Here is a 27,956-nt window from a genome sequence, read left to right on the forward strand (position 1 = left end):
TCTCCTCTTCTGTCTCTGCTGCTAAAGCCAATTTCTACCACTCTAAATTCCAAGCATCTGCCTCTAACCCTAGGAAGCTCTTTGCCACCTTCTCCTCCCTCCTGAATCCTCCTCCCCCTCCTCCCCCCTCCTCCCTCTCTGCTGATGACTTCGTCAACCATTTTGAAAAGAAGGTCGACGACATCCGATCCTCGTTTGCTAAGTCAAACGACACCGCTGGTTCTGCTCACACTGCCCTACCCTGTGCTTTGACCTCTTTCTCCCCTCTCTCTCCAGATGAAATCTCGCGTCTTGTGACGGCTGGCCGCCCAACAACCTGCCCGCTTGACCCTATCCCCTCCTCTCTTCTCCAGACCATTTCCGGAGACCTTCTCCCTTACCTCACCTCGCTCATCAACTCATCCTTGACCGCTGGCTACGTCCCTTCCGTCTTCAAGAGAGCGAGAGTTGCACCCCTTCTGAAAAATCCTACACTCGATCCCTCCGATGTCAACAACTACAGACCAGTATCCCTTCTTTCTTTTCTCTCCAAAACTCTTGAACGTGCCGTCCTTGGCCAGCTCTCCTGCTATCTCTCTCAGAATGACCTTCTTGATCCAAATCAGTCAGGTTTCAAGACTAGTCATTCAACTGAGACTGCTCTTCTCTGTGTCACGGAGGCACTCCGCACTGCTAAAGCTAACTCTCTCTCCTCTGCTCTCATCCTTCTAGACCTATCGGCTGCCTTTGATACTGTGAACCATCAGATCCTCCTCTCCACCCTCTCCGAGCTGGGCATCTCCGGTGCGGCCCACGCTTGGATTGCGTCCTACCTGACAGGTCGCTCCTACCAGGTGGCGTGGCGAGAATCTGTCTCCGCACCACGTGCTCTCACCACTGGTGTCCCCCAGGGCTCTGTTCTAGGCCCTCTCCTATTCTCGCTATACACCAAGTCACTTGGCTCTGTCATATCCTCACATGGTCTCTCCTATCATTGCTATGCAGACGACACACAATTAATCTTCTCCTTTCCCCCCTCTGATAACCAGGTGGCGAATCGCATCTCTGCATGTCTGGCAGACATATCAGTGTGGATGACGGATCACCACCTCAAGCTGAACCTCGGCAAGACGGAGCTGCTCTTCCTCCCGGGGAAGGACTGCCCGTTCCATGATCTCGCCATCACGGTTGACAACTCCATTGTGTCCTCCTCCCAGAGTGCTAAGAACCTTGGCGTGATCCTGGACAACACCCTGTCGTTCTCAACTAACATCAAGGCGGTGACCCGTTCCTGTAGGTTCATGCTTTACAACATTCGCAGAGTACGACCCTGCCTCACGCAGGAAGCGGCGCAGGTCCTAATCCAGGCACTTGTCATCTCCCGTCTGGATTACTGCAACTCGCTGTTGGCTGGGCTCCCTGCCTGTGCCATTAAACCCCTACAACTCATCCAGAACGCCGCAGCCCGTCTGGTGTTCAACTTTCCCAAGTTCTCTCACGTCACCCTGCTCCTCCGCTCTCTCCACTGGCTTCCAGTTGAAGCTCGCATCCGCTACAAGACCATGGTGCTTGCCTACGGAGCTGTGAGGGGAACGGCACCTCCGTACCTTCAGGCTCTGATCAGGCCCTACACCCAAACAAGGGCACTGCGTTCATCCACCTCTGGCCTGCTCGCCTCCCTACCTCTGAGGAAGTACAGTTCCCGCTCAGCCCAGTCAAAACTGTTCGCTGCTCTGGCACCCCAATGGTGGAACAAACTCCCTCACGACGCCAGGTCAGCGGAGTCAATCACCACCTTCCGGAGACACCTGAAACCCCACCTCTTTAAGGAATACCTAGGATAGGATAAAGTAATCCTTCTAACCCCCCCCCCTTAAAAGAGTTAGATGCACTATTGTAAAGTGGTTGTTCCACTGGATATCATAAGGTGAATGCACCAATTTGTAAGTCGCTCTGGATAAGAGCGTCTGCTAAATGACTTAAATGTAATGTAAATGTAAATATGGTCAGACACTACAGAAATATACTGTATACAGCAATATGTACACAGTCACTCTATATGGTCAGACACTACAGCAATATATACACAGTCACTCTATATGGTCGGACACTACAGCAATATATACACAGTCACTCTATATGGTCGGACACTACAGTAATATATACACAGTCACTCTATATGGTCGGACACTACAGCAATATATACACAGTCACTCTATATGGTCAGACTCTACAGCAATATATACACAGTCACTCTATATGGTCGGACACTACAGTAATATATACACAGTCACTCTATATGGTCGGACACTACAGCAATATATACACAGTCACTCTATATGGTCAGACACTACAGCAATATATACACAGTCACTATATGGTCGGACACTACAGTAATATATACACAGTCACTCTATATGGTCGGACACTACAGCAATATATACACAGTCACTCTATATGGTCAGACACTACAGCAATGCAGTATATACACTGAGTATACCAAACATTAGGAACACCTTCCTAATATTGAGTTACCATCCTTTTTCCCTCAGAGCAGCCTCAGTTCATCAGGGTATGGACTCTACAAGGTGTTGAATGCATTCCACAGGGATGTTGGCCCATGTTGACTCCAATGCTTCCCACAGTTGTCTCGTTGGCTGGATGTCCTTAGGATGGTTGACCATTCTTGACACACATGGGAAACTGTTGAGTGTGAAAAACCCAGCATCTTTGCAGTTCTTGACACACTGAAACTGTTGCAACTGGCACCTACTACCATAACCTGTTCAAGGGCACTTAAATAGTTTGTCTTGCCCATTATTCAGCCTCTGAATGGCACACATACACAATCCATGTCTCAATTGTCTCAAGACTTAACAATTCTTCTTTAACCCGTCTCCTCCCCTTCCTCTACACGGATTGTAGTGGATTTAACAAGTGACCTCAATAAGGGATCATAGATTTCACCCGGATTCACCTGGTCAGTCTGTGTGCACACTGTCACTCTATATGGTCAGACACTACAGCAATATATACACTGTCACTCTATATGGTCAGACACTACAGCAATATATACACAGTCACTATATGGTCAGACACTACAGCAATATATACACAGTCACTCTATATGGTCAGACACTACAGCAATATATACACAGTCACTCTATATGGTCAGACACTACAGCAATATATACACAGTCACTCTATATGGTCAGAGCAATATATATACAGCCACTATGTCAAATCAATCAAGTTTAAACTCTAGAGGGGCGAAAAAGAAGACGTGAAAGAAGAGAACAGACCTGTTTCTCTAACCTGTGTGTGTGTCTGTGTGTGTGCGTGTGTGTGTGTGTGTGCGTGCGTGCTTGTAGTCATAGAGACCTGAAGCCTGAGAACCTGCTCCTGGATGAGAAGAACAACATCCGCATCGCTGACTTCGGCATGGCCTCCCTACAGGTGGGGGACAGCCTGCTAGAGACCAGCTGTGGGTGAGTACAGTGTGTGTGTGTTCCTGAGTGTGTGTGCGTGGAGAGGCGGGCGTCCTTACTGACGTACAGTATTTTGGGGCGGCAGGTTGCCTAGTGGTTAGAGCGTTGGGCCAGTAACCGAAAGGTTGCTGGATCGAATCCCCGAGCTGACAAGGTAAAAATCCGTCGTTCTGCCCCTGAACACGGCCGTTAACCCACTGTTCCTAGGCCGTCTTTGTAAATAAGAATTTGTTCTTAACTGACTTACCTGGTTAAATAAATAAAACATGTTATGTTATCTTTCATGTTATCTTTCTTCTGAACGATGACAGATCTCCTCACTACGCGTGTCCAGAAGTTATCAGGGTAAGTTAAACTTTTCTCTCTGTACGTCTGTGGCTTTTGTCTTTTGTCTGTGTGTCTGTACTGTATGAATGAACAGTGAATCGATTGTATTCTCAGTGAGTGTCCTGCCGTCCTCTTGCATTGCAGGGGGAGAAGTATGACGGTCGCAGGGCAGATGTGTGGAGCTGTGGCGTCATCCTCTTTGCACTGCTGGTGGTAAGATCCTCTTCCTCTCCCTCCGTCTCTTTCTTCCCCTCTATGTCTCTCGCTCTGTAACTCCCCTCTCTCCTCTCGCGCGTGTGTGTGTGTGTGTGTGTGTGTGTGTGTGTGTGTGTGTGTGTGTGTGTGTGTGTGTGTGTGTGTGTGTGTGTGTGTGTGTGTGTGTGTGTGTGTGTGTGTGTGTAGGGAGCTCTACCCTTTGACCATGACAACCTGCGTCAGCTCCTTGAGAAGGTGAAGAGCGGGGTGTTCCACATGCCCCACTTCATCCCCCCAGACTGCCAGGCCCTGCTCAAAGGAATGATCCAGGTCAACCCTGACAAGAGACTCACGGTACGGGGGGAGGAGAGGGGGAGGATGGTGGAAGGGAGAGAGGAGAGGGAAGGGGGGGGGGATATGGAGCGAGGGAGGATGATGACGGGGCGAAGGAGAGCCAGGCCCCGCTCAAAGGCATGATCCAGGTCAACCCTGACCGGAGACTCGCGGTACGAAGGAGGAGAGGGGTGGGAGAGGGGAGGAGGAGGGATGGGGTAGAGAGAGAGGGGTGAGGAAGAGAGAGACTCACGGTACGGGGGAGGAGAGGAGAGGGGTAGAGAGAGAGGGGTGAGGAAGAGAGCGACTCACGGTACTGACTAGACGTAGTAGGAGTACTGTGTGGGTAACTAACTGGCTGCGTCTGTGTTCTCTTACAGCTAGAAGCAATACAAAAACACTCCTGGTATCTGTAAGTACACTCATCCCGTTGTACTCTGTTTTCTCTCACAACTTATCATTGTCTCCTTCTCTCTGAACAGACGAATAAAACCAAGACAGTCAGTTGAATAGTTCTACATGTTGCTCGTGTATGTGGCCGTTTTCACGGAACTCTCTACTCATCCGAACTTTCTCCCCTCCGTCTGTCTTTCTCTCTATCTCTCGCTTTCCCCCTTTCCGTATCTCTCCCCTGCCAGTGGTGGTCGTAACGAGCCGTGTCCGGAGCAGCCTCCTCCCAGGCGTGTGTGTGTGAAGAGGATTGTGTCGCTGACCGAGCTGGACCCTGATGTACTGGACAGCATGCACTCGCTGGGCTGCTTCAGAGACCGGGGGAAACTGACCCAGGACCTGCAGTGTGAGGAGTGAGTACTGTCTGGGCTGCTTTTAGAGACCAGGGGATAGCTGACCTGGGACCTGCAGTGTGAGTGTCCCTTGATGTGGCCCCTGTAGTGTCACCGTTCACTGGTTGCTGTGGAAATGAACTATTGATCTCTCTCTCTCTCTCTCTCTCTCTCTCGCTCTCGCTCTCGCTCTCGCTCTCTTTCTCGCTCTCGCTCTCTTTCTCTCTCTCGTTTTCTCAGAGACAACCAGGAGAAGATGATCTACTACCTCCTCTTGGACAGGAAAGAGCGTTACCCCAGCTGTGAGGACGAAGACCTGCCGCCCAGGAACGATATAGGTTAGAAAGAAAACCTTTAGACAACATAGGTTAGCAATAAAAACTTTAGACAACATTAGACAACACAGGTTGGAAAGAAAACCTTGAGACAACATTAGACAACATATATTAGAAAGAATCAACAAGCTCACCTAGCCGACACTTATTGGACACTCTGATCACTCCCAGAGACATTCGATTCATATTCTATTCTAACATAACATTCTCAGAAATAATTTGGAACATTCTATTTCTAGCCAACCCTGACTTACTGACAAGTATCTGTGAAGCTAGCGACAGTAAGCAACATCTGGCGAGTCTGTTTCAAAATAAAAGTCCTGCCATGAAACTTTTCAAAATAAAAGTCCCGTGACAAAACTTTACAACAAGTTCATGTTGGTCTGCAGTTTCTTTGTCCGACACGTCTAACGTAGGTTAGAGGTGCTTTAACCTTTCTGTGTACCTCTGAGACCTGGATTCTAACCTTTCTAAGGTCTCCCAGCAGATCCCCCTAGGAAGCGGGTGGACTCTCCCATGCTGACCCGTCATGGCCGGTGCCGGCCGGAGAGGAAGAGTTTGGAGGTGCTGAGTGTGACGGAGCAGGGCTCCCCAACACCCACGCGCAGGGCGCTGGACACCTCCGCACACAGCCAGAGGTTAGACATAGATATATACACACATAAACACACACGCACACCGAATATGCAACACTTGGAACACTTCACATGTGATGATATTTCACGTGAAGTTTCACATGATCACATAACCTTTCACATGTGGATTCAAATTTTCACATGATGCCCTGCAAACAGGACAGGATGTCCCCGGAATGTGACAAAATTGCTGCAGTGTTTTCCACTTAGATATTTGACACACTTGATTACATTGTGTATGTTTATTTATACAGTAATTATTATTCATTAGGTCCTCACCTGGGATTTGAACTCACAACCTCTTGGTTCATGGCATTACTATCTTCCTGCTACTCCACCATGTCTGTGTGAATGACTGATTTCACCTGTATTCCTACACTGGACTTCAAAGTAAATCTCAGCTTTGTACTCAAGAAAAACGATAATATTTATATTCAGGAGTAACCTTAAAACAGAATAATATGTACCACCAACAGTAGACAACTATACAGAAAACCCTCAAATTACTGAAATAAATCAATTAAATTAAGGATGAGAGAATAGTCATATTAACTTATCAATCAAATCAAATCAAATTGTATTTGTCACATGCGCTGAATACAACAGGTGGTAGACCTTACAGTGAAATGCTTACTTGCAAGCCCTTAACCAACAATACAGTTTTAAGAAAAATACCCCAAAAATAATAATAAAAGTAACAAATAATTAAAGAGCAGCTGTAAAATAACAATAGGGAGGCTGTATACAGGGGGGTACCCGTACAGAGTCAATGTGCAGGGGCACCGGTTAGTCGAGGTAATTTAGGTAATATGTACATGTAGGTAGAGTTATTAAAGTGACTATGCATAGATGATAACAACAGAGAGTAGCAGCAGCGTAAAATAAGGGGGGAATCAATCCAAATAGTCTTGGTAGCCATTTGATTAGATGTTCAGGAGTCTTATGGCTTGGGGATAGAAGCTGTTTAGAAGCCTCTTGGACCTAGACTTGCCGCTCCGGTACCGCTTGCCGTGCAGTACAAGAGAGAACAGTCTATGACTAGGGTGGCTGGAGTCTTTGCCAATTTTAAGGGCCTTCCTCTGACACTGCCTGGTATAGAGGTCCTGGATGGCAGGAAGCTTGGCCCCAGTGATGTACTGGGCCATACGCACTACCCTCTGTAGTGCCTTGCGGTCGGAGGCTGAGCATTTGCCATACCAGGCAGTGATGCAAACCGTCAGGATGCTCTCGATGGTGCAGCTGTAGAACCTTTAGAGGATCTGAGGACCCATGCCAAATCTTTTCGGTCTCCAAAGGGGGAATATGTTTTGTCGTGCCCTCTTCACGACTGTCTTGGTGTGCTTGGACCATGTTAGTTTGTTGGTGATGTGGACACCAAGGATCTTGAAGCTCTCAACCTGCTCTACCACGGCCCCGTCGATGTGAATTGGGGCGAGCTCGGTCCTCCTTAGCTAAAATAGCAGTGCAGATGGCACTATTTTTTCTATGTGCAGAGATGTATTATAGGTAATGAATGTGTATGTGACTTCTTAGAATGCTACAAAGTTTGTGACGCAGCAGCAAGATCAGCTGTACCCCAAATCCAGAGGTTGTGAGTTCAAATCCAATCGGGGGACGTATTGATAAGTCAGTACTAAGTGATTCTTGTCAAATATAATCATATTGTCATTGATGAAAGATTTTTCCACCTTTTTTAAACCCCCATACCATTTCATTGCTTCCCTTGAACAAAAAAATGTGAAGCTGAAATTGAGCTGACATTTTTACATCGGAAACGTAAGAGACACATTAGGTCAGTCGTTCACATGTGTTCGACATAGAGTTCACGTGTTAACACCACCTTTTCACATGTGAGGAGAATAACATGTTTTCACCTCACATGCGGAATTTGCACTTTCACATGTAAAAAAAAAACTTTCGGGCTGAAAATCGGTTTTGCGCTTTCACGTGAAAAAAAACGTTGAAAGGTTGTGACGTGTCGTTTCATGTGATCACGTGTTGCTTTTACATGTAGTCACAGGTTATCACATTGACTTGACATAAGATCACATGTGACCACGTGAAATTCATGTGATTTTTCCACTGTACCGGTGTTGTCTGATACTGGTATTTTTGTCCTCCAGGTCTCGTTCAGTCAGTGGAGCTTCAACAGGGCTCTCGTCAAGTCCTCTCAGCAGTCCCAGGGTAAGTCACGCTTGGCCAACTCTTTTACAAAAAGACACATATTTACACTACCTGATGATTTATTATAGAGGTTGTTCTACTGTAGAATTTATAAAATACCATACCTGTAATATCAGTATATTTTTGTACATAAGTATATCTGTGATATGCCGAACTCACATTCAGATGAGACTACCTGTGTTCATGGTGAAATGTGCTACTGCACAGCTACTGTGATCTGATTGTGTTTCTCTGTAATGAACTGAAGTGTAATTGTAACTGTAACTGTTCTTCTGAGACTGTCATTTGTCCTGACTGTCCATCGCCCTCATACTGTCCCATTCTGAGCCATTACCCATACCATAGATACCATCCCATACACGCACGCACGCACACACACACACACACACACACTCACTCTCACACACCAATAGTAAGGGCCTAGAGGCACACAAGAGATACAGACCGATAGGATCACATATTAGCCCTCAAATTGAAAGGGTCTCTGGACCTTTATTCAAAACGGACCCTATTAAATTAACATAATAAGAGAAATAACAGAATATAAATCTCTACAATTAGAAATGTAAGTACAATCAGACTACAGGAAATTCATAAATCATAACTCATGACCATTGCTCTCTTCATCTTTCCTTCCCTCCTCTCCGTCCCTCCGTCCTTTCTCTTCCCACCCATCAGAGCCCAGTTTTCACTTTCAGCCAATCAGAAGTCACTTCCGCCTCCACCACCCACTCCAAAGACCCCAAACCAGGAAGTGCCACCACTCCCCGGCCGTCACAACGGATGACTGTGCCCGACCCCAAAACCCAGACCCTGCCCTCCAAAGGGCTCTCCGATCGCACTCACCTCCTATCCATGAAGTCACTACCTCTCCAAGCTCCCCCCTCGCCGTCCCCCTCACCCATTCTCTCCCCCATCCCTCGCTTCTTCTTTTTCCCCGCCCCCTCTGTCTTTAAGTCGGTCACTAAGAGCGTCTATCCTAACTCTGCCCCTGTGCCACAGGTCACCCCTCAGGGGTCTCCACTCCCCACCCCCCTAGGCACCCCCGTCCACCACCCCCAGCCCACCCCTCCCTCCTCCTCCTCTTCCTCCTCCTCCTCACGGGCGGAGGGAGGGGGCGGGGGCGGATCCCTCTCCCTAACTCCACCCTCCAGCCCCGGAGGCAGCGGGGGGATGGCCGCCAGTAGCTCCGCCCACTGGAGGACACGCCTCAACTCCTTCAAGAACAACCTGCTGGGTTCGCCACGCTTCCACCGACGCAAACTGCAGGGTGAGAGAGAGGGGGGGAGTGTGTGTAAGAAAGAAATAATTTCAGAACGAGCAATGTTAGAGCCCGTAATATGAATATATATGTGTGTATAGACAGTATGGACAGTATAGGAATAGGAAAGGTGTGTATATTAGCAGTTCATACCCCTTGACTTACATTTTGTTGTGTTAAGGCCTGAATTCAAAATGTAGTAAATATATTTATTTGCGCACCCATCTACCAATAATAACACATAATGACAAAGTGATTACATGTTTTTAGACATTTTTGTAAATCATTATTTTCTCATTTCTTTAAGCTCTGTCCAATTAATTGTTGATCATTGCTAGACAACCATTTTCAAGTCTTGCCATAGATTTTCAAGCAGATTTAAGTCAAAACTATAACCCGCCCACTCAAGAACATTCACTGTCTTCTTCGGTAAGCAACTGCAGTTTAGATTTGTGTTTCTTTTCTGTTTCAAGTTATTGTCCTTCTGAAAGGTGAATTAATTTCCCAGTGTCTGGTGAAAAGCAGACTGAACCAGGTTTTCCTCTAGGATTTTGCCTGTGCTTCGCTCCATTCCGTTTCTTTTTTTCATCCTGAAAAACTCTCCAATCCTTAACGATTACGAGCATACCCATAACATGATGCAGCCATCACTATGCTTGAAAATATGGAGAGTGGTACTCAGTAATGTGTTGAATTGGATTTGCCCCAAACAACACTTTGTATTCAGGTTGAAAAGTGAATTGCTTTACCAAAATTTTAGCAGTATTACTTTAGTTCCTTGTTGCAAACAGGATGCATGTTTTGGAATATTTTTTATTCTGTACAGGCTTCAATTAGGTTAGTATTGTGTAGTAACTACAATGTTGTTGATCCATCCCCATTTTTCTCCTATCACAGCCATTGAACTCTGTAACTGTTTTAAAGTCACCATTGGCCTCATGGTGAAATCCCCTAAGCGATTTCCTTCATATCCGGCAATTGAGTTTGGAAGGACGCCTGTATCTTTGTAGTCAATCGGTGTATTGATACGCCATCCAAAGTGTAATTAATAACTTCACCTTGCTCGAAGGGATATTCAATGTCTGCTTTTTTTAAACCCATCTACCAATAGGTGCCTTTCTTTGCGAGACATTGGAAAACCTCCCTGGTCTTTGTGGTTGAATCTGTGTTTGAAATTCACTGCTCGACTGTGGGACCTTACAGATAATTGTATGTGTGGGGTACAGAGATGAGGTAGTCATTCAAAAATCATGTTAAACACTATTTCTGCACACAGTGTGAGTCCATGCAACTTATTATGTGGGTTTTTACTCACGTTTTACATTTTTACTCATGAACTTATTTAGGCTTGCCATATCAAAGGGGGTTGATTACTTACTGAGTCGAGACATTTCAGCTTTACATTTTTTATTAATTGGAAAAAATGTCTAAAAACATAATTCCACTTTGACAATATGGGGTATTGTGTGTCGGCCAGTGAAAAAAAATCAATATAATAAATTTTAAATTCAGGCTGTGACACAACAAAATGTGGAAAAAGTCAAGGGGTGTGAATACTTTCTGAAGGCACTGTATATAGGATGAGCCATAACTAGAATACAGTATATACATATGAATTGGGTAAAACAGTATGCAAACATTATTAAAGTGACATTGTATGTGAATATTCTGTTCTCAAAGTAGCCACAGTCTCTTCTACCATTGCAGAAGGACCGTACTGTACTATACGGTGCTCAAATATATTAGACAGATTGGTCATTAAGTCAATGAAACTGAACCTCATCAAGTGATGTCGTCAAGTTCTCCTTCTCTCCGCTCTACTCCCTCCCTCCTCACCCTCTCTCTCTTTTTCTATCTTCCCCTCGATATATAACTCAACATCTCTCTCCCTCTCCCTCTGATTCTCGTCTTTCTTTCTTTCTCTCTTTCTTTCTCTCCATCTCTCTCCTTTTGCTCTCCTGTAGTTCCAACACCGGAGGACATGTCAAGTCTAACTCCAGAATCAAGCCCGGAGTAAGTAGATAATCCTAGACATACACAGTTAGTCTATCTATATCCATCGGAATGACTGTCCTGCCTGTCATGTAAAATGCTATCGTATCTGCTAGCCTGTAACACGTTTCGATGCCGCATGTTTCGGGAACACTTTATATCAACGTCCTTGAATAAGTCACTCTACATGCTTATAAGTGTTCATACATGATTATAAGCACCTCTATTTAACATAGCAGAAATATGAATATATGACTGTTAAAAATGCTTCTGAATGGCAGGCTGGCCAAGAAGTCGTGGTTTGGGAACTTCATCAGCCTGGAAAAGGAGGAACAGATATTTGTTGTCATTAGAGACAAACCGCTTAGTTCCATCAAAGCTGATATAGTCCATGCCTTCTTGTCTGTGAGTATCTCTGTCTATCCGAAAATCCTCACTCATTCTTCCTCTCTATCTCTCTCGGACAACTCTCTCTTTCTCTCTCTCTCTTTATCTATCCTCTCTCTCTCTTTCTCTCTCTCTCTCTTTATCTATCCTCTCTCTCTTTCTTTATCTATCCTCTCTCTCTCTCTTTATCTATCCTCTCTTTCTCTATCCTCTCTCTCTTTCTCTATCTATCCTCTCTCTCTTTCTCTCTTTATCTATCCTCTCTCTCTCTCTCTCTCTTTATCTATCATCTCTCTCTATCTATCCTCTCTCTCTCTTTATCTATCCTCCCTCTCTATCTATCCTCTCTCTCTCTCTTTATCTATCCCCTCTCTCTCTCTCTCTCTTTATCTATCCTCTCTCTCTCTATCCTCTCTCTATCTATCCTCTCTCTATCTATCCTCTCTCTTTCTCTCTCTCTCTCTTTATCTATCCTCTCTCTCTCTTTATCTATACTCTCTCTCTTTATATATCCTCTCTCTTTATCTATCTCTCTTTCTCTCTCTATATATCCTCTCTCTCTTTTTATATATCCTCTCTCTCTCTCCCTCTCTCTAACTCCTTCTCTTTAACTCTGTACCTTCCCCTACTTTCAGTGAAAGGCCTGCACAGCCATGATACAAAGATACACCAACCACCTTCGTAAAACATGAACACATAAACAATAGATGGAAAGTCTTGTAAGGTGTGTAAAGCGGTTTCCACCTCTCGTTTCCAATGCTGTGTTGTTACATTGCATCTGTTCAGATCCCGTCCCTGAGTCACAGCGTCATCTCCCAGACCAGCTTCAGAGCAGAGTATAAGTCCTCTGGTGGCCCCTCCGTCTTCCAGAAGCCTGTTAAATTTCAGGTGGACATCGCCTTCTCTGAGGTAGAGAGGGAGAGAGAGAGGGAGCGAGCCGAGAGGGAAGGAAAGAGGGAAACTGGCATCTACAGCGTGACGTTCACTCTCATATCAGGTATTGGTTCTCAGACTTGTTTGTCGTGTCGCGTTCTTGCTACCCACTTTAAGGCAAATTGTCACTTAGTTATGCATTGATGTCAATGGGAGTAGGATTCTCAAGTGAAAATGTGACTTAAGTGGAAGTTATGATTCGCTTGAAGTTACAGTTTAATTTTGTCTCAGACTTTTATTTGCAAAAATGTGTAGTCAGTGTTTGGTAACCAATGTTTGGCATGATTTTGTCCTATATTTTATCCTGTAATATATCCCCGACATATACCACAAAACTGTCAGGAGACAGTTAACAGAACTCATTATACATGTAGGTAATTCATCTTAAAGTCATCCCCATATTGATGCGGGGCAGTGTATACCTTGACTGAGTATTTGTCTGACTCCTTAGGTCCAAGTCGCAGGTTCAAGAGAGTGGTGGAAACAATTCAAGCCCAGCTACTTAGTACTCATGATCAGCCATCTGTGCTGGCACTGGCTGGTTGGTCCCCTCACACACACACACACACACACACACACACACACACACACACACACACACACACACACACACACACACACACACACACACACACACACACACACACTATTTATATCTCTGTCTTCATCAAACTCATGTCTTTTTATCTTTTTCTCCCCAGATGAGAAGAATGGGCAGCTGACCTCGCGTCCGCCCGGCACCCCGACCCGGCAAAACTCCCGACGTTCGGAAGGAGGCGGGGACCGGGGCGAGAAGTGTGAGCGTGGTGACGCAGGGATAGGGGGCAGCGGGAGCGTGCTTCAGAGGAAGGGCTCGGGCAAAGACAAGACCAGACTCCTTTCCTCCAACGGGACACAGTCTCAGCCCTGAGGGAACATTGTGGAAACAGACATCAACAGAACAGGATAGGGCAAACCGTTAGAGAGGGATGACATTAGAGAACAACACAGACAAACCCCCTCAGACTACCACTACCGCCATCACCACTACCACCGTCACATCTCCCGAACCACCTGACCCAGCAATCATCGTCACAAACCACTGCTTCAACCTGAAACGGGCCCGACGAGATAGTTGGCCACCAAGAAAAGAGCGGACGAGAGGAAAATGCAGTGTCACTCATAGACTTGCTTCAGAAGAGAAGCCAAGATCAGAAAAATGTCTAATTGTACATTTGAAGTACAACACATCATGCAACTGTCAACAACAATATGGAGCTAGTAAAATAATCAGGCAGACTTATATGGGGAAAGGCAGGCTCTGAATGGTTAAAGGATAAATAGATTTTTTTTTTAAAGTTATCCGGTCTACAACCAATAAGATGAATACCTTTGTGGAATTTCAGAAATAATATCACGAATTATAACAGTGTTTCCCAGTTGACGCGGATCCACTTTTAAGTTTTACCTAACGTCGTTTTTTGGGTCAGTGAGAGTGAAATATTACGGGTCAAGTCAATTTAGTGGCTGTCAAGGAAACGGACGGGTCGGGTCCTTTCACTGGATTCTCAGTAACGATAAGTTACGAGAACAGAAACATGGTCGAATTTGAGATAAGGATGAGGAAGACCGCATCAAAATCAGAGTGAAGCGTCCAAATGCATCTTTGCATCCAAGTAGCTCCAAAGACGTCAATACAGCTATTTGAACAAAATAAAAGACAAATATCTGTTTTCTCTATAACTCAGCAGGACAATTGTATGATTCCAGAAAATACAATTGAAACAAACTTATGAAAACCATCTTGCCTTGGAATGAGGATTAAGCAAACGGATATCTCTACGGATATCACACGAGCTGAAGAAAAAGAACAGACAAGGCACAGAAGAAAGTCTCAACGCCCCCACTACAACTGACATCTGGAACACGGAGAGATTTCAAACAGATAATGGAACGATATAATTGGAATCGTTCGAGTAATTCTAATACTACTAAGATCCGCTGAATGATGTGCTCAGATGAAGATGTTGTAGTTCAACATTGTAGTTCAGTTGTGTTCATTCCAAGAGGACTGAACCAAGCCCTCCACATCCATTATTGTCTTCTACAGAAAACAACCAACTCCCTTACGTTCCCAATATGGCCGACATGGGGCACTGAATGATGCGGCTTTTGAAAAGGCCCTAGACACCTAAACGGATTTGTTCTGTTAAGAGAGCAGAAAGAGAGAGGAGGTGGAAAAGCTCATTTCAAGAAACAAAAAGAGAGACTTTGTCTTAAGGATGACAGAGAGAAAGACATTGAAACTGCTGCACACTCATTCCCAGGACAGGAAAGAAACAGACCACACACAAAAATAATGAATTCCATTTAGTTTTTTGTTTCCTTTTTCCTTTTGTTAATGTGATTTGAGCGCAAATGAGTTGGATGTTTGCCGCCAACAAAATGGAGGATAGCGCTAACCAAGTGAATGTCAAAAACAAAAAACACTATTGTAAAAGTATTTTATTTTATTTATGTCATAGATTTATTTAATATTTATTGATGTGTTTATTTGTTGATTTATATATTGTAAAGTGGAAAGATAGTGGAAAGGGAAGATGCTGACAAGAACAGAGGGAAAAGTTCTGTTGGAATATTGGAACAGCATTGAAACTGACAAAAATGGCTGCTGCAGTTGAAACCAGATTGAACCCTCTTTTCCAGAGCAGGACAGAAAACAACCTCTTGTCCATTCGTTCCTCAATGTTTTAGAAACCAATGCTGCAAAAATCCTTCCAGATCCTTCTGATGTTGTGTCTTTATTGTTGATTTGTCTTTGTTTGGTATAATGAAGATCATTTCCAATTTTAAGCAACAACACAAAGCAAAAACAAAACACATTTTAAGAAATGAACCAAGGATAGATTTGATGCTTTGGGAATTTCTGGGATGGCAAAAAATAGGAAAATCTTCCATGAAGTAAATAAAAAATGATCTCATAGACACTTGAAAAAGCAGAGGAGAACAGGAAAGGGTGGGGATAGTAATCTCCAATTCCTTCTCTGTCATATTCTGATAGAATGTTGTTACTTAAGTGTACAAAGATATGGACACGCCACATAAAAACACTGACTGAGGGCCCAACCCCACGTGCAGAACACAAACAGTATTCACACACACACACGGACCCTTCAAAAACAGAAACCCTCCTGTTCTTTCAGAGAAAAAACAACAATTAAAAACTGGACCTTAACATTGGAACGCACTGTCCTAAAAAACACAAAACAAATAGTGGTTTCCCCCTACCATCCCTTCGCCCTTGGCCACTGCACTGCCCCCCACTTCCTTCATTACGACCCCCCTCATACCCCTTGCACAGAGCACCAAAAGAGAACGCAGGTTCCGTTCTAGTCCCTCCCTAGTCCCTCGTCGTCAGTCGACACCTTGTTGTTTCATGCCCCCGCCATTAAGCCCCTATTATCAGTCTCACTCTGCCTCACGTGATGGCTGTGGCCACGACACAGTAACTAAGACTCACCGCAGTACCACGTCCCCATCAGCCATCATCACACTTCATATCAGTCAAAGTCAACACACTGCTACCCATAGCACACAACTCCTCGTACAGCAAACAGGGCGATTCTGTAGCTAGGAGATGCAGAACAGTAGGTTATTGTAACTCTTTACTTAGCGTACTCTCTGTCTATTACGGCTGTACTGTATACTTCACTGGGGTGAAACGGACATTTACCATGAAATAGGAAAAGAGTGGGAGGCAGTCTTCCTCTATTTCCTTACCTGGGGCTCGTCTTGCTCCCCTTCCACACAGCAAAGAACATGATTATGGCTTGTTGACTTTTAGTAGCTCACCTCTCATTGTAGCTCACACCCTTCACTCAAGGCCTTTTGGCAGGAATCATGTACCCATTTTCCTAATATCGTGCCGACTCGAACCGTACTGTGCGGATATGTCTTGGATATTTTCCTTTCACATTGTCCTTTCCAGCATGGTGGATGTGTAACCATGCTAGCCGAGCTAGTCGCCAATGAAATGCTGCATGACACTACTGGAAAGCAATGTAGGGGATGATGACGGAATGTTTGTTTTTTTACTGCATTAATATAGGTGGCATATGAATCTAGCACCGTCCTGCACAGAATAGTAGTAGTAAGAGTTTGCATAGCCAGGAATGAGTTTGGGCGCCTTAAGATGATGCGTACGGAGGGAGGTACATGCCTGTTATATTTGCTCGACCTGTCCGTTTGTGTGTCCTGTCCGAGCCCTCATCCTACTCCCCGCCACATTCTAATGCTAGGTCAGAGGTCAGGGGTCATGTGAATGGGAGCGAGATGTGACACATGACGACCCCACAGTCTTTCATTCTCCATTACCCTGTGCTAAAAACCGGGGAGGGATAGTGGGAGACAGCGTTACCCCTACCTTTTGTATAGGTGGGGTAGTCCTCTCCCTGGCTATTGCTGTTGCTCCACGTCTAAAAGAGTTTGGCTTCTATTGGTTTCAATTGGCGTTGTCGAGGCCAGAGGGCCTGGACGTTGCTGTTACTGGGAGCTTTGACGCCCCGCCTTGTCTCGCCTGAAAACAAAAACTAGGGGGAAAACTGTCTGGAGACACAACTAGAGCGAAACCCTTCTTAGACATTATGTGTAAATAACCGTTCAAAGTAAATGACGGGATGAGGGGGAGACGTTTGACCCCCATTGCGGGTGAATCTTACAACGAAAGGCCCCCTCTCTCTCCAACCACCTCAACCCCCTCCTTGCCCCCTTCCTACACCCTCATTATCTCTTTGTATCTCTTCTTGAACCCCCCCCCCCCCCATCCTCTCATCCAGATGAAAATACCTCAACCCCAGCCCATCCTTATAAAATCACACCCCTCCCCATGTCTCTGTCCATTGTATACAGTATGAAACCATGTCTTGATTCTTTTTTCACACCGTACTCACAATATGATTATTGTTGTCATCATTATTGATCATTCCAAGATTGTAAAACTGTTATTCCCCCCCACTTCATACACAGTAGAACAAAACAATTCGTAAAAATTCTAAACAGAAATTTGGGGGGAAACAACATGATGAGGAGGATTAAATAAGAAATGTCTGTATTATATATAAAAAAATTTAAGTGCACTATTATGATTATTATTATTGCCTGTGATAAATAAAGAACAATAAACTACATCAGAAGTTAAGAAACTGTGCCTCAATTCCTACTCTTCTATTAATTAGGATTACTGACCATAAATTGTGCTCAACATCTGCATTTTCTTTAGCAAAAATAGTATTAAATGTTTGTTATATATATATATTGCCAAATGTAGACTACACTGTGTAGCAACACGACAGATCCCGGGTCTGTTTTTTGGATGTGTAAATTGATTGATAATTTACTGTATTGATTCTATCGGTAAATGCGCTCGGAAAGGGTGTTCACCGCGTCCCATGTGACAAAAAAAAAAGAGTCGGGGTTGTGAGAGTGATGTCATCCATGTATGTGGCTCTCTGGCGCCGCTGTCCACCTACTCCAGTCTGTCTTCACTGGGAGTGAGAGGAGAGGTTGGATGTAACAAAAAAGAAGAAGAGATTCGGCGTTTGAATAACTCCTTTGGGCTGCTTTTACGGAAAGACATTTCAAGACTAATACAGGTATTTCTATTACATTATTGTCTACTCGTTGGGGTTTTCCTTGGGCGTGGTTTTCACTGCGCTGCTGCTAGTGTGTTGACTTTTGTGTGTAGCAAGCGATGGATGTGCGATATTGAATGAACCCACCATTCGTTCGAGGGATGCGGAACCAGGGTTGGGGAGTAACGGATTACATGTAAGGGATTACACAAAAAGGGTAAATCTAATCCGTTACCAGCAAAACTATTGTAATCGGATTACATATACTTTTGAAAAAGTAGATGATTACTTCGGCGATTACTTTTAATTTCAGAAAGGATGTTGCGAAAAAATTATATTTGACACTTCTGTTTTCTCAATGACATTGAAATCAGCATTGAAAAAAGGTTTACATTTGGGCCACTTGACCACAAGTCAGAGACCATTATGATGACACACCAAATGTGTTTGATGGATCGCTGGAAAAGAGTAGGCGCCGCTGCCCACCTGTGTAGGCCAAACTATCGGCATCCAAAGATTATCCAATTTGAAAAGACACTTGGAGGTAGCAGTCTACGATGACAGCAGTCTACGGCGCATTTTTTAAATGTTAACCTTTATTTAACTAGGCAAGTCAGTTAAGAACAAATTCTAATTAACAATAACAATGACTGCCCCCTATTCAGGGGCAGAACGACAGATTTTTACCTTGTCCGCTCGGGGATTCGATCCAGCAACACTTTAACCACTAGGCTACCTGCCGTCCCAATGTGAATCACAATGCCTCTCATTTAGCTATTTGTGCCTTGCCCTTTAAACAGTTGCATATTATCAAGATATCAAAGTGTCACCAACAAAAAGGTAAACAATAGGCCTATAGCAAATAGCATTCATTTTTCACATGTAAATAGCACTTTTCAGTAGTGCATTCCATGAGCGCAGCATTTATTTTTCAACTTGAATCAATGAGCCATCAGTCCTCCATGACAACAAAATCGTAAACAACAGAGTAGGGCTGGCTAATAAGTCATTCGTTATGAGGTTATTCTCAGGTAAAACAATTAGGCTAATCTGTATTTCCAAGTCCTCTTCTTGAAGATCAAGGAATGACTGGAATTCTGATAGACTTTGGTTTTTAATGTAAAGTTATAATTTAATCATATTAGTATATGTAGTAAAAAGCGGTGGGTTAGAAGAAGCCTACATAACCAACCTATAAAGTCAAACTTTAACATGGATTTATCCTTCAATAGATGTCGTTCAATTGGTAACATACATGTTTGTCTTCTTCTAATGCCTCTTAAGGGGAAAGTAATCTAAAAGTAACTGAATGTAATCCGATTACATTACTGAGTTTGAGTAATCCAAAAGTTACGTTACTGGTTACAACTTTGGACATGTAACTGTAACGGATTACATTTAGAAAGTAACCTAACCAACCCCGCGCGGAACATAACAGTTTCTGACGAATATACGATACAGTAATTAAAGAAAATATTTTATTCCAATGGAACAGTAGGCTACTTTGTCAGTGCATCATGAGTGTTGCATGCTTCTGGACCTCTAACAGCCAGGTGAAAGAATTATAGAGTCGTTAGGTAAAAACATAACTTTTAATTGCTTTGTTATAGGCCTACTTTTCATTTGTCTACGTGGGCCTATAATATAGGCTACTTAAGTAAAAATACTTTAAAGTACTAAAGTATTTTTTTGTGTACCTGTACTTTAATTGACTATTCATATTTTTGAATACTTTTACTCTTACTCCTCTACATTCCTGAAGAAAATCATGTACTTTTTATTCCATACATTTTCCCTGACACCCAAAAGTACTTGTTACATGTTGAGTGCTTAGCAGGACAGGAAAACGGTCAAATTCACGCACTTATCAAGAGAACATCCCTGATCATCCCTACTGCCTCTGATCTGGCGGACTCACTAAACACATGCTTTGTTTGTAAATTATGTCTGTGCTGGAGTGTGCCCCTGGCTATCTGTAAAAAAAAAAGCATATATATTTTATATTCATGCCATCTGATTTGCTTAATATAAGGAATTTGAATTGATTTATACGTTTGATAGGTTACTTAAGTATATTTTAACAATTACACTTACTTTTGATACTTAAGTATATTTAAAACCAAATACTTTTAGACTTTTACTCAAGTAGAATTTTACTGGGTGACTTTTACATTTACTTGAGTCATTTTCTATTAAGGCATCTTTACTTTTACTCAAGTATGACAATTGGGTATTTTTTCCACCACTGTTTGCAACAAGTTGTTTTTTTGGCTAAAACATATGATAATTCCCTAGTTTGTAGGAATGTTGCATACGATTAGACTATTGGCTACAAGTAGGCTAGGGCCTAAGTAGGCCTGTAGTTGTCCTGTAGAAACGTCTTAACGTAGCTGAAATGTCTTTGCTGATAGGCCTACACACAGGCAGGAAGTGGATGGGCGACTGTTTAGCCCTAAATGGTCAAATAAATGTTTCGTGCACAATTCATGTCACTGCAATCAGATATAGGTGGAGAAAGTATACCTACCTTTTATATTCTGTATAATACAGATCTACACACACAGACAGTTAATTAGTTAATTGATTTCATTTATTATCAATTAACATGCAGTATAAACAACTGTATGTGGGCGCACCACATGTTCCCGCAGTTTTGGAGTCTGCGCATTGTGAATTCGTAACATTGCGTATTTGTACCATCGTGTTCACGTGCAAGTGAACTCCCAGAGCGAGTTCTTTCGTTGCTCACAATGATCACGCCAAACCTGCTTTACCACATAGTGTTTCATTTCCAAGACGCCCGTTTGCAGGTTACTGAGTGCAAAGGTTATTTGTCAACTTGAAACTTGTTTCACCACCTTGCGAGGAAAGTAGCCTACTTAATAGTTGTATTTCCATAGTTTCATTCAGTGCTGTTTACCATGTAAAGCTTTTAAGACCCCACCTAGAGAGCTATAGCTGGGGGGGGGCTATACACACCGTATTGAACCAGTGTTCTCTGAAACTATTCCCAATGACTCTGCGAATGTAGATGAATAACTCAGTAACTCATCTGGATTGTTTGCACGCTGTAGAAGTCAATGTTTGAACCTGTTCAGGATTTGTGGATGCAGGGCAGGCATGTAGTCTTTCACTTGAGGAGCGGGAGGCATGGCAGCTGCCTTACCCTGAGCATGGAAGACTCTTACTCTGAACAACAATCCTCTCCTTCATTCTCACAATACCTCGATTGTTGTTATTCTCTGTATGTGTGTGTCACTTGCACATTCTTTGTGTATTTCTGACTGTGTGCACACCTCCACATTTGGTGTGTGTGTGTGCATGGATTCTTTGTAATTTACTGTCACCTAGTTTAAACCCACACTTTCAATCTCTTTCAATCTCTCTCAATCTCTCTCGCTCTTGCGTTTCTTACTTCCTCTCTCTCTTTCTCTCGATCTTCTTACTTCCTCTCTCTCTCTTTCTCTCGCTCTTCTTACTGTCTCTTTCTCTCTGGTTGTGAGAGAGTCAGATGGGAAGAGAAAGGGAGAGATGCAAGCCCCATCAGGGTGAAAGGAGAAATATGCATTGCTCATTCCAACACACACACACATATATTCTCTCTCTCTCTCTATCTCTCTCTCTATCTCTCTCTCTCTATATCTCTCTCTCGCTCGCAGTTTGAGCTACTCTAGCAAGTGACTTTGCAAGCTAGCTCAGTGCTGCCCTCTCTCATTGAGTAGCCCAAGTTGAAGGCCAACGGGGTACTGCAGGCTGCAAATGATCTTTATAGTTCCTTCTGTGTGCGGTTTTAAATGTGGGTGTATAGGTCAACCATCACATCCTGGGCCAATGTTGTGTGTGTCAGTGTGTACATGGCAGGTGTGTGTGTGTAGCTATTACAACTGGAATCGGTTCAGTCGCGTCGGTGTGATGTGAACCGTCACACAACAGTGGCAAGCTGTACCGGTGAACTTTACCCCTGGTGTGTGTGTGTGTGTGTGTGTGCCCCCACGCACCTGTGCATCTTTTTTTCACGGCACAGTTAGAGTATAGGCTACACTTATAGCTTTGACATTGGGAAATGATCCATTTCAACTATGTGAGGAATGACTGAGACTAGAACTGAACCGACAGGTAGTCAGTCATGTAGACCTAATCTACCCAGGCTCTTTATGTAGATCTGAAAGTATTGGATAATAGACTAATACTGAACAGTGGCACATTGCCGTTCACCAGAACTTGATTCAATCCGTGCGCACCTGATTGAACATGCCAATGTTTTTTCTTTCTCTTCTATAAAGGCTGTGACGATACCAGCGTCACAGTATTTTTTACACGGCAAAAATGTGAACACGAAGCAGACCAAACTCTTTGGTCCTTTAAAAACCTGCTGCCTGTAAAATAGTGTGCTATAGCTTGGAAAATAAATACATGTGACTCTGGATGACAACATAATGATGTTCGTTTCCAACATCAGGGCTGTTTTCCTCATGAAGTGACATCTGCTTCGTGTGTTGTTTCCTCACCACGATACTAACAAGTATCGTCCCCGGCCCTATATTGAATAGATGTTAATATTATGGTTGAAATGTCACAGACAGATCATCTCATCATCTGTGGATCTTTGTTGTCAGGGATTGTCAGCGGACTCAATGGACGGAGCCATTGATGACGTCGCCCCATTGTTTCCTATGTGAAGCCTCAGTGGCGCATTTGAACATCGGAAAGTGTCGTTTTAGCGCGTCGCCATCTTGCTTCATGGAGGAATTTTTGGGAAATGTTGCATGTGCAGTTTGAGCTACTCCAGGAAGTGACTTTGCGGGCTAGCTCGGTGTGGCCCCCTTTCATTGAGTGTCTCACGTTGAAGGCCGACAGGGTACTGCAGGCTGCAAATTAACATTATAACTTCTTCTGTGTGCGATATTTTTTTTTTTATCAGTTCAAAGATTAACTTCTGGTGAAGTAGAAGCAAGTATTGGTACAATGATTGCGTTATGACATTTTTTTATATATATATATTTTTTAATAACCATGAATATTGACCACTATGACTGGCATACTCCCATTGACTATAATGGGGAATCCTGCTTTCTGAATACATTGTCTGCAGTACCTCGGTCGGGACTGAAACTTGAAGATGTAGACCAGGGCTCCCCTACCCTGTTCCTGGAGAGCTACCTTCCTGTAGGTTACCTTCCTGTAGGTTTTCTCTCCAACCCCAGTTGTAATTAAACTGATTCAGCTTATCCAGCAGCTAATTATTAGAATCAGGTGTGCTAAATTAGTGTTAGAGTGAAAACCTGGAGGACAGTAGATCTCCAGGAACAGGGTTGGAGTGAAAACCTAGAGGACAGTAGATCTCCAGGAACAGGGTTGGAGTGAAAACCTAGAGAACAGTAGATCTCCAGGAACATGGTTGGAGAGCCCTGAGGTAGACCATCAGTACAATATTTTATGCAACTGTATGGTCCTGTTTCTATAGTGATGGTGCTGTAGTTATAACTGCATTTTCCTGTTTAATAGATGATTGTATGTGACTCTGGTCCTGTTTCCGTAGCGATGGCAGAGGCCCACCAGGCAGTGGCTTTCCAGTTCACCATCACCCCCGAGGGGATCGACCTGCGCCTTTCCTACCAGGCCCTGTTCCAGATCTACCTCTCTGGCCTGCGCTCCTGGAAGAAGAGGATCAGCCGCATGAGGGTAAAGAAGGACCAAGGGGGGTGAGGGTAGTTGGGGGTGTGTGTGTGTTTGTGTTTGATAACAAAATGGTGCAAATACAACTTTGCAGTATTTTTTTAGTGTGTGATATTTCTTACATTATTTGCTCAGAACGTATCTTGCGTTATTACCTACAGCCACTTTACAACAGGAGTATAGCCTGCCTGGCTGGCATGAAAATGAACCACGGAAAAAGCCTCCATTTGCTATTTAAGTGCATAGATGACATGTATTTTCCCCCCTGTCCCTGTGCAGAAACAGGTGCATGATAATGGTTCACTCATTCAAGGGTTTTTCTTTATTGTTTACTATTTTCTACATTCTAGAATAATAGTGAAGACATCAAAAATATGAAATAACACACATGGAATCATGGAATAACCAAAAAAGTGTTGAACAAATCAAAATATATTTTCTATTTGAGATTCTTCACAATAGCCACACTCTTGGCATTCTCTCAACCAGCTTCATGGAATGCGTTTCAATTATCAGGTGTGCCTTGTTAAAAGTTCATTCGTGGAATTTCTTTCCTGAATGCATTTGAGCCAATCAGTTGTGTTGTGACAAGGTAGGGGTGGTATACAGAAGATAACCCTATTTGGTAAAAGACCAAGTCCATATTATGGCAAGAACAGCTCAAATAAGCAAAGAGAAACGACAGTCCATCATTACTTTAAGACATGAAAATCAGTCAATCCGGAAAATGTAAAGAGTGCAGTCGCAAAAACCATCAAGCGCTATGATGAAACTGGCTCTCATGAGGACCGCCACAGGAAAGGAAGACCCAGAGTTACCTCTGCTGCAGAGGATAAGTTCATTAGAGTTAACTGCACCTCTGATTGCAGCCCAAATAAATGCTTCACAGAGTTCAAGGAACAGATACATCTCAACGTCAACTGTTCAGAGGAGACTGCATGAATCAGGCCTTCATGGTCGAATTGCTGCAAAGAAACCACTACTAATGGACACCAATAAGAAGAAGAGACTTGCTTGGGCCAAGAAACGCGAGCAATGGACATTAGACCGGTGGAAATCTGTCCTTTGGTCTGATTAGTCCAAATTTTTTATCTTTTTTTTTGTCTTTGTGAGATGCAGAGTAAGTGAACGGATGATCTCCGCATGTGTGGTACCCACCGTGAAGCATGGAGGAGGTGTGATGGTGCTTTTCTGGTGACACTGTCTGATTTATTTAGAATTCAAGGCACACTTAACCAGCATGGCTACCACAACATTGCAGCGATACACTATCCCATCTGCTTTGAGCTTAGTGGCACTATCATTTGTTTTTCAACAGGACAATGACCCAACACACCTCCAGGCTGTGTAAGGGCTATTTGACCAAGAAGCAGAGTGCTGCATCAGATGACCTGGCCTCCACAATCCCCTAAGCTCAAGCAAATTAAGATGGTTTAGGATGAGTTTGACCGCAGATTGAAGGAAAAGCAGCCAACAAGTGCTCAGCATATGTGGTAACTCCTTCAAGACTGTTAGAAAAGCATTCCAGGTGAAGCTGGTTGAGAGAATGCCAAGAGTGTGCAAAGCTGTCAAGGCAAAGAGTGGTTACTTTGAAGAATTTAAAATATATTTTGATTTGTTTAACACTTTTTTTGGTTATTTTTTGCATTATTTCATAGTTTTGATTTCTTCACTATTATTCTACAATGTAGAAAATAGTAAAAATAAAGAAAAACCCTTGAATGAGTAGGTGTGTCTATATACACTGATACTGTATATAGGACAACATGAGTGCGTGTGTGTCTATGTATGAGAGAATATATGCATGTGTGTGTTCATGTTCTGTGAAATGCAATATGTAGGTGCTACAGAGCCTGATGCAGAGGGAAACGAGCTGGACTTTGATGTATAGATATGTCAACAAATACCTTTTTGTTAGTACATTACTTACAGTATTTTGCTCTGCTCACTGTACAGCTGTGCAGATAAGTGTTTTTTGTGTGAACTTGTGTCGCATGGCTTTTTTTAATGCAATGTCACTTCCCTCAAGTTGTCTATGCTGTAGTGCTCAACTAGTTTAGTTAACTTTAATGTCCTCTGAGGCAATTCATTTTGCAGCAATCAGTACATAGACAAAATCACATTTTAAAACTACCGATATCAAAGGATATTTACAAGCAAAGAAGGCTCAATAATGGCTAGGCCTTCATGGACGTTAAAAGTATTGAACTCGTGTTCAATCCGACACACTTCCCAACCGGGTTGCTATGGTGTCCCTGTGCATGCTCAGACATTGTCATGAGACGTTGACTTGAAGCGTAGCCACACCCGTTCTTCAAGTTTTTGTTTCAACTCCAACGTTGGAGTGTTTCCTTTTGTGTGCAACAGTTCCTCTTCAGACTCCTGCCTCGGGCATGTTTAAGAGTTTGAATTGGGTGATGTTGAGATGACATGTTCCTCTACACCAGTCCTTTACTTTTATATACAGTACCAGTCAAAAGTCTGGTCACAACTACTCATTCAAGGGTTTTTCTTTGTTTTTGCTATATTCTACATTGTAGAATAATAGTGAAGACATCAAAACTATAAAATAACACACATGGAATCATATAGTAACCAAAAAAAGTGATAAACAAATCAAAATATATTTGAGATTCTTTCAAGTAGCCACCCTTTGCCTTGATGACAGCTTTGCACACTCTTGGAATTCTCTCTTCACCTGGAATGCTTTTCCAACAGTCTTGAAGGATTTCCCACGTATGCTGAGCACTTGTTGGCTGCTTTTCCTTCACTCTGCAGTCCAACTCATCCCAAACCATCTTAATTGGGTTGAGGTCAGGTGATTGTAGAGGCCAGGTCATCTGATGCAGCTCGCAATGTAGAAAATAGTAAAAAATAATGAAAAACCCTTGAATGTGTGTACGTAGAGTATATTCATATGAATATACAGTATATCACCTTCACTTTCATCGTTATGCATATTTACTACTTTCTTTGCTATTCCTCAGGTAACCATATCCAATTCATCCTATATACTGACACTATGTTTTTCTACTGGTCTTTAAGTATCCTGTACACTGACCTCTGTATTTTCTACCAGTCCTACCGTTTCATATTCTATGTACAGTATATTCACACCGTGGTCTTCTTCTTCTGTGGTGACAGAACAGGGTGATCAAAGGGGTGTACCCCGCCAGCCCTTCCTCCTGGCTGTTTGTTGTCATAGCCATCCTGGCCACCATGTACATGCGCTCTGACCCCTCCATGGGCCTCATTGCCAAAATCCAGGAGCACCTGCCCGTCAGGTAACTAGCTATATTACTCACTACCTCTCCCTGTGAGGTAACTACATCATACACTGTCCTAGGGAGGAAGAGTAGAGCCACCCAGTTTATAATTAATGTTATACTACACATGACCTATGCCCTTATTAAAGCGACATCCTGGGCTTAGTTGGCTATAGTCATGGCTGACTCACTGGACCATTTATGTATACTCACATTCCTGCGCTCTCCTCCCATGATAACATTCATTGTGTGTGCGTGTGCGTGTGCGCGTGTGCGTGTGGATCATTTTCCCCCCTGTTCCTGCACATTTAATAATGGCCATTCTAAATCGAAACATATTTTACGTATTAGAAAAGACAAGATTCAATTGAGAATAGGGTGATAGGTGAAAATATGTTCACTTGAGAGAACAGCACATGCAGCCTGAGGCAAGGAACAGAGCGCAAGTTTCTTTTTTTGTTGCTACTTTCTCAAATCATCAATAGCCTATAGTCGCACCATGCAGCCCATACATTTTTTGATTTTTAAGACATTCTGAGGTTTGTATCATTCACAACTGAAGTTGCCAAATAAC

The 27,956-nt window shown here is 43.4% G+C and overlaps 2 protein-coding genes across 12 annotated transcripts in view; both read left to right on the top strand.

Annotated features, from left to right (window-relative positions):
- Positions 1–18,011, top strand: part of LOC139581479 (serine/threonine-protein kinase BRSK2-like) — a 35,352-nt gene extending 17,341 nt beyond the window's left edge. For 3 of the 8 annotated variants that reach the window (XM_071411278.1, XM_071411285.1, XM_071411333.1), the window contains 15 exons: positions 3,351–3,467; positions 3,779–3,812; positions 3,939–4,007; positions 4,197–4,343; positions 4,703–4,734; positions 4,961–5,125; positions 5,345–5,442; positions 5,915–6,077; positions 8,198–8,258; positions 8,937–9,528; positions 11,484–11,532; positions 11,793–11,916; positions 12,685–12,895; positions 13,283–13,372; positions 13,533–18,011. In XM_071411278.1, coding sequence (XP_071267379.1) covers positions 3,351–3,467; positions 3,779–3,812; positions 3,939–4,007; positions 4,197–4,343; positions 4,703–4,734; positions 4,961–5,125; positions 5,345–5,442; positions 5,915–6,077; positions 8,198–8,258; positions 8,937–9,528; positions 11,484–11,532; positions 11,793–11,916; positions 12,685–12,895; positions 13,283–13,372; positions 13,533–13,741 — 2,161 coding nt within the window. In that variant the 3' untranslated portion in view covers positions 13,742–18,011. The remainder of the gene's footprint in view (positions 1–3,350; positions 3,468–3,778; positions 3,813–3,938; positions 4,008–4,196; positions 4,344–4,702; positions 4,735–4,960; positions 5,126–5,344; positions 5,443–5,914; positions 6,078–8,197; positions 8,259–8,936; positions 9,529–11,483; positions 11,533–11,792; positions 11,917–12,684; positions 12,896–13,282; positions 13,373–13,532) is intronic. The other 5 variants (XM_071411308.1, XM_071411292.1, XM_071411316.1 and 2 more) reach the window with 5 other exon arrangements.
- A 290-nt stretch (positions 18,012–18,301) lies between these two features.
- cpt1a2b (carnitine palmitoyltransferase 1A2b) overlaps positions 18,302–27,956 on the top strand; it is a 56,021-nt gene continuing 46,366 nt past the window's right edge. For 2 of the 4 annotated variants that reach the window (XM_071411345.1, XM_071411355.1), the window contains exons 1-3: positions 18,302–18,461; positions 23,980–24,122; positions 27,261–27,400. In XM_071411345.1, the coding sequence (XP_071267446.1) occupies positions 23,982–24,122; positions 27,261–27,400 (281 nt within the window). In that variant the 5' untranslated portion in view covers positions 18,302–18,461; positions 23,980–23,981. Of the gene's footprint in view, positions 18,462–23,979; positions 24,123–27,260; positions 27,401–27,956 lie in introns of those variants that run through there. The other 2 variants (XM_071411372.1, XM_071411363.1) reach the window with 2 other exon arrangements.

The sequence above is a fragment of the Salvelinus alpinus genome, chromosome 1 (genome assembly GCF_045679555.1).
Source record: "Salvelinus alpinus chromosome 1, SLU_Salpinus.1, whole genome shotgun sequence".
Taxonomy (NCBI): Eukaryota; Metazoa; Chordata; class Actinopteri; order Salmoniformes; family Salmonidae; genus Salvelinus; species Salvelinus alpinus.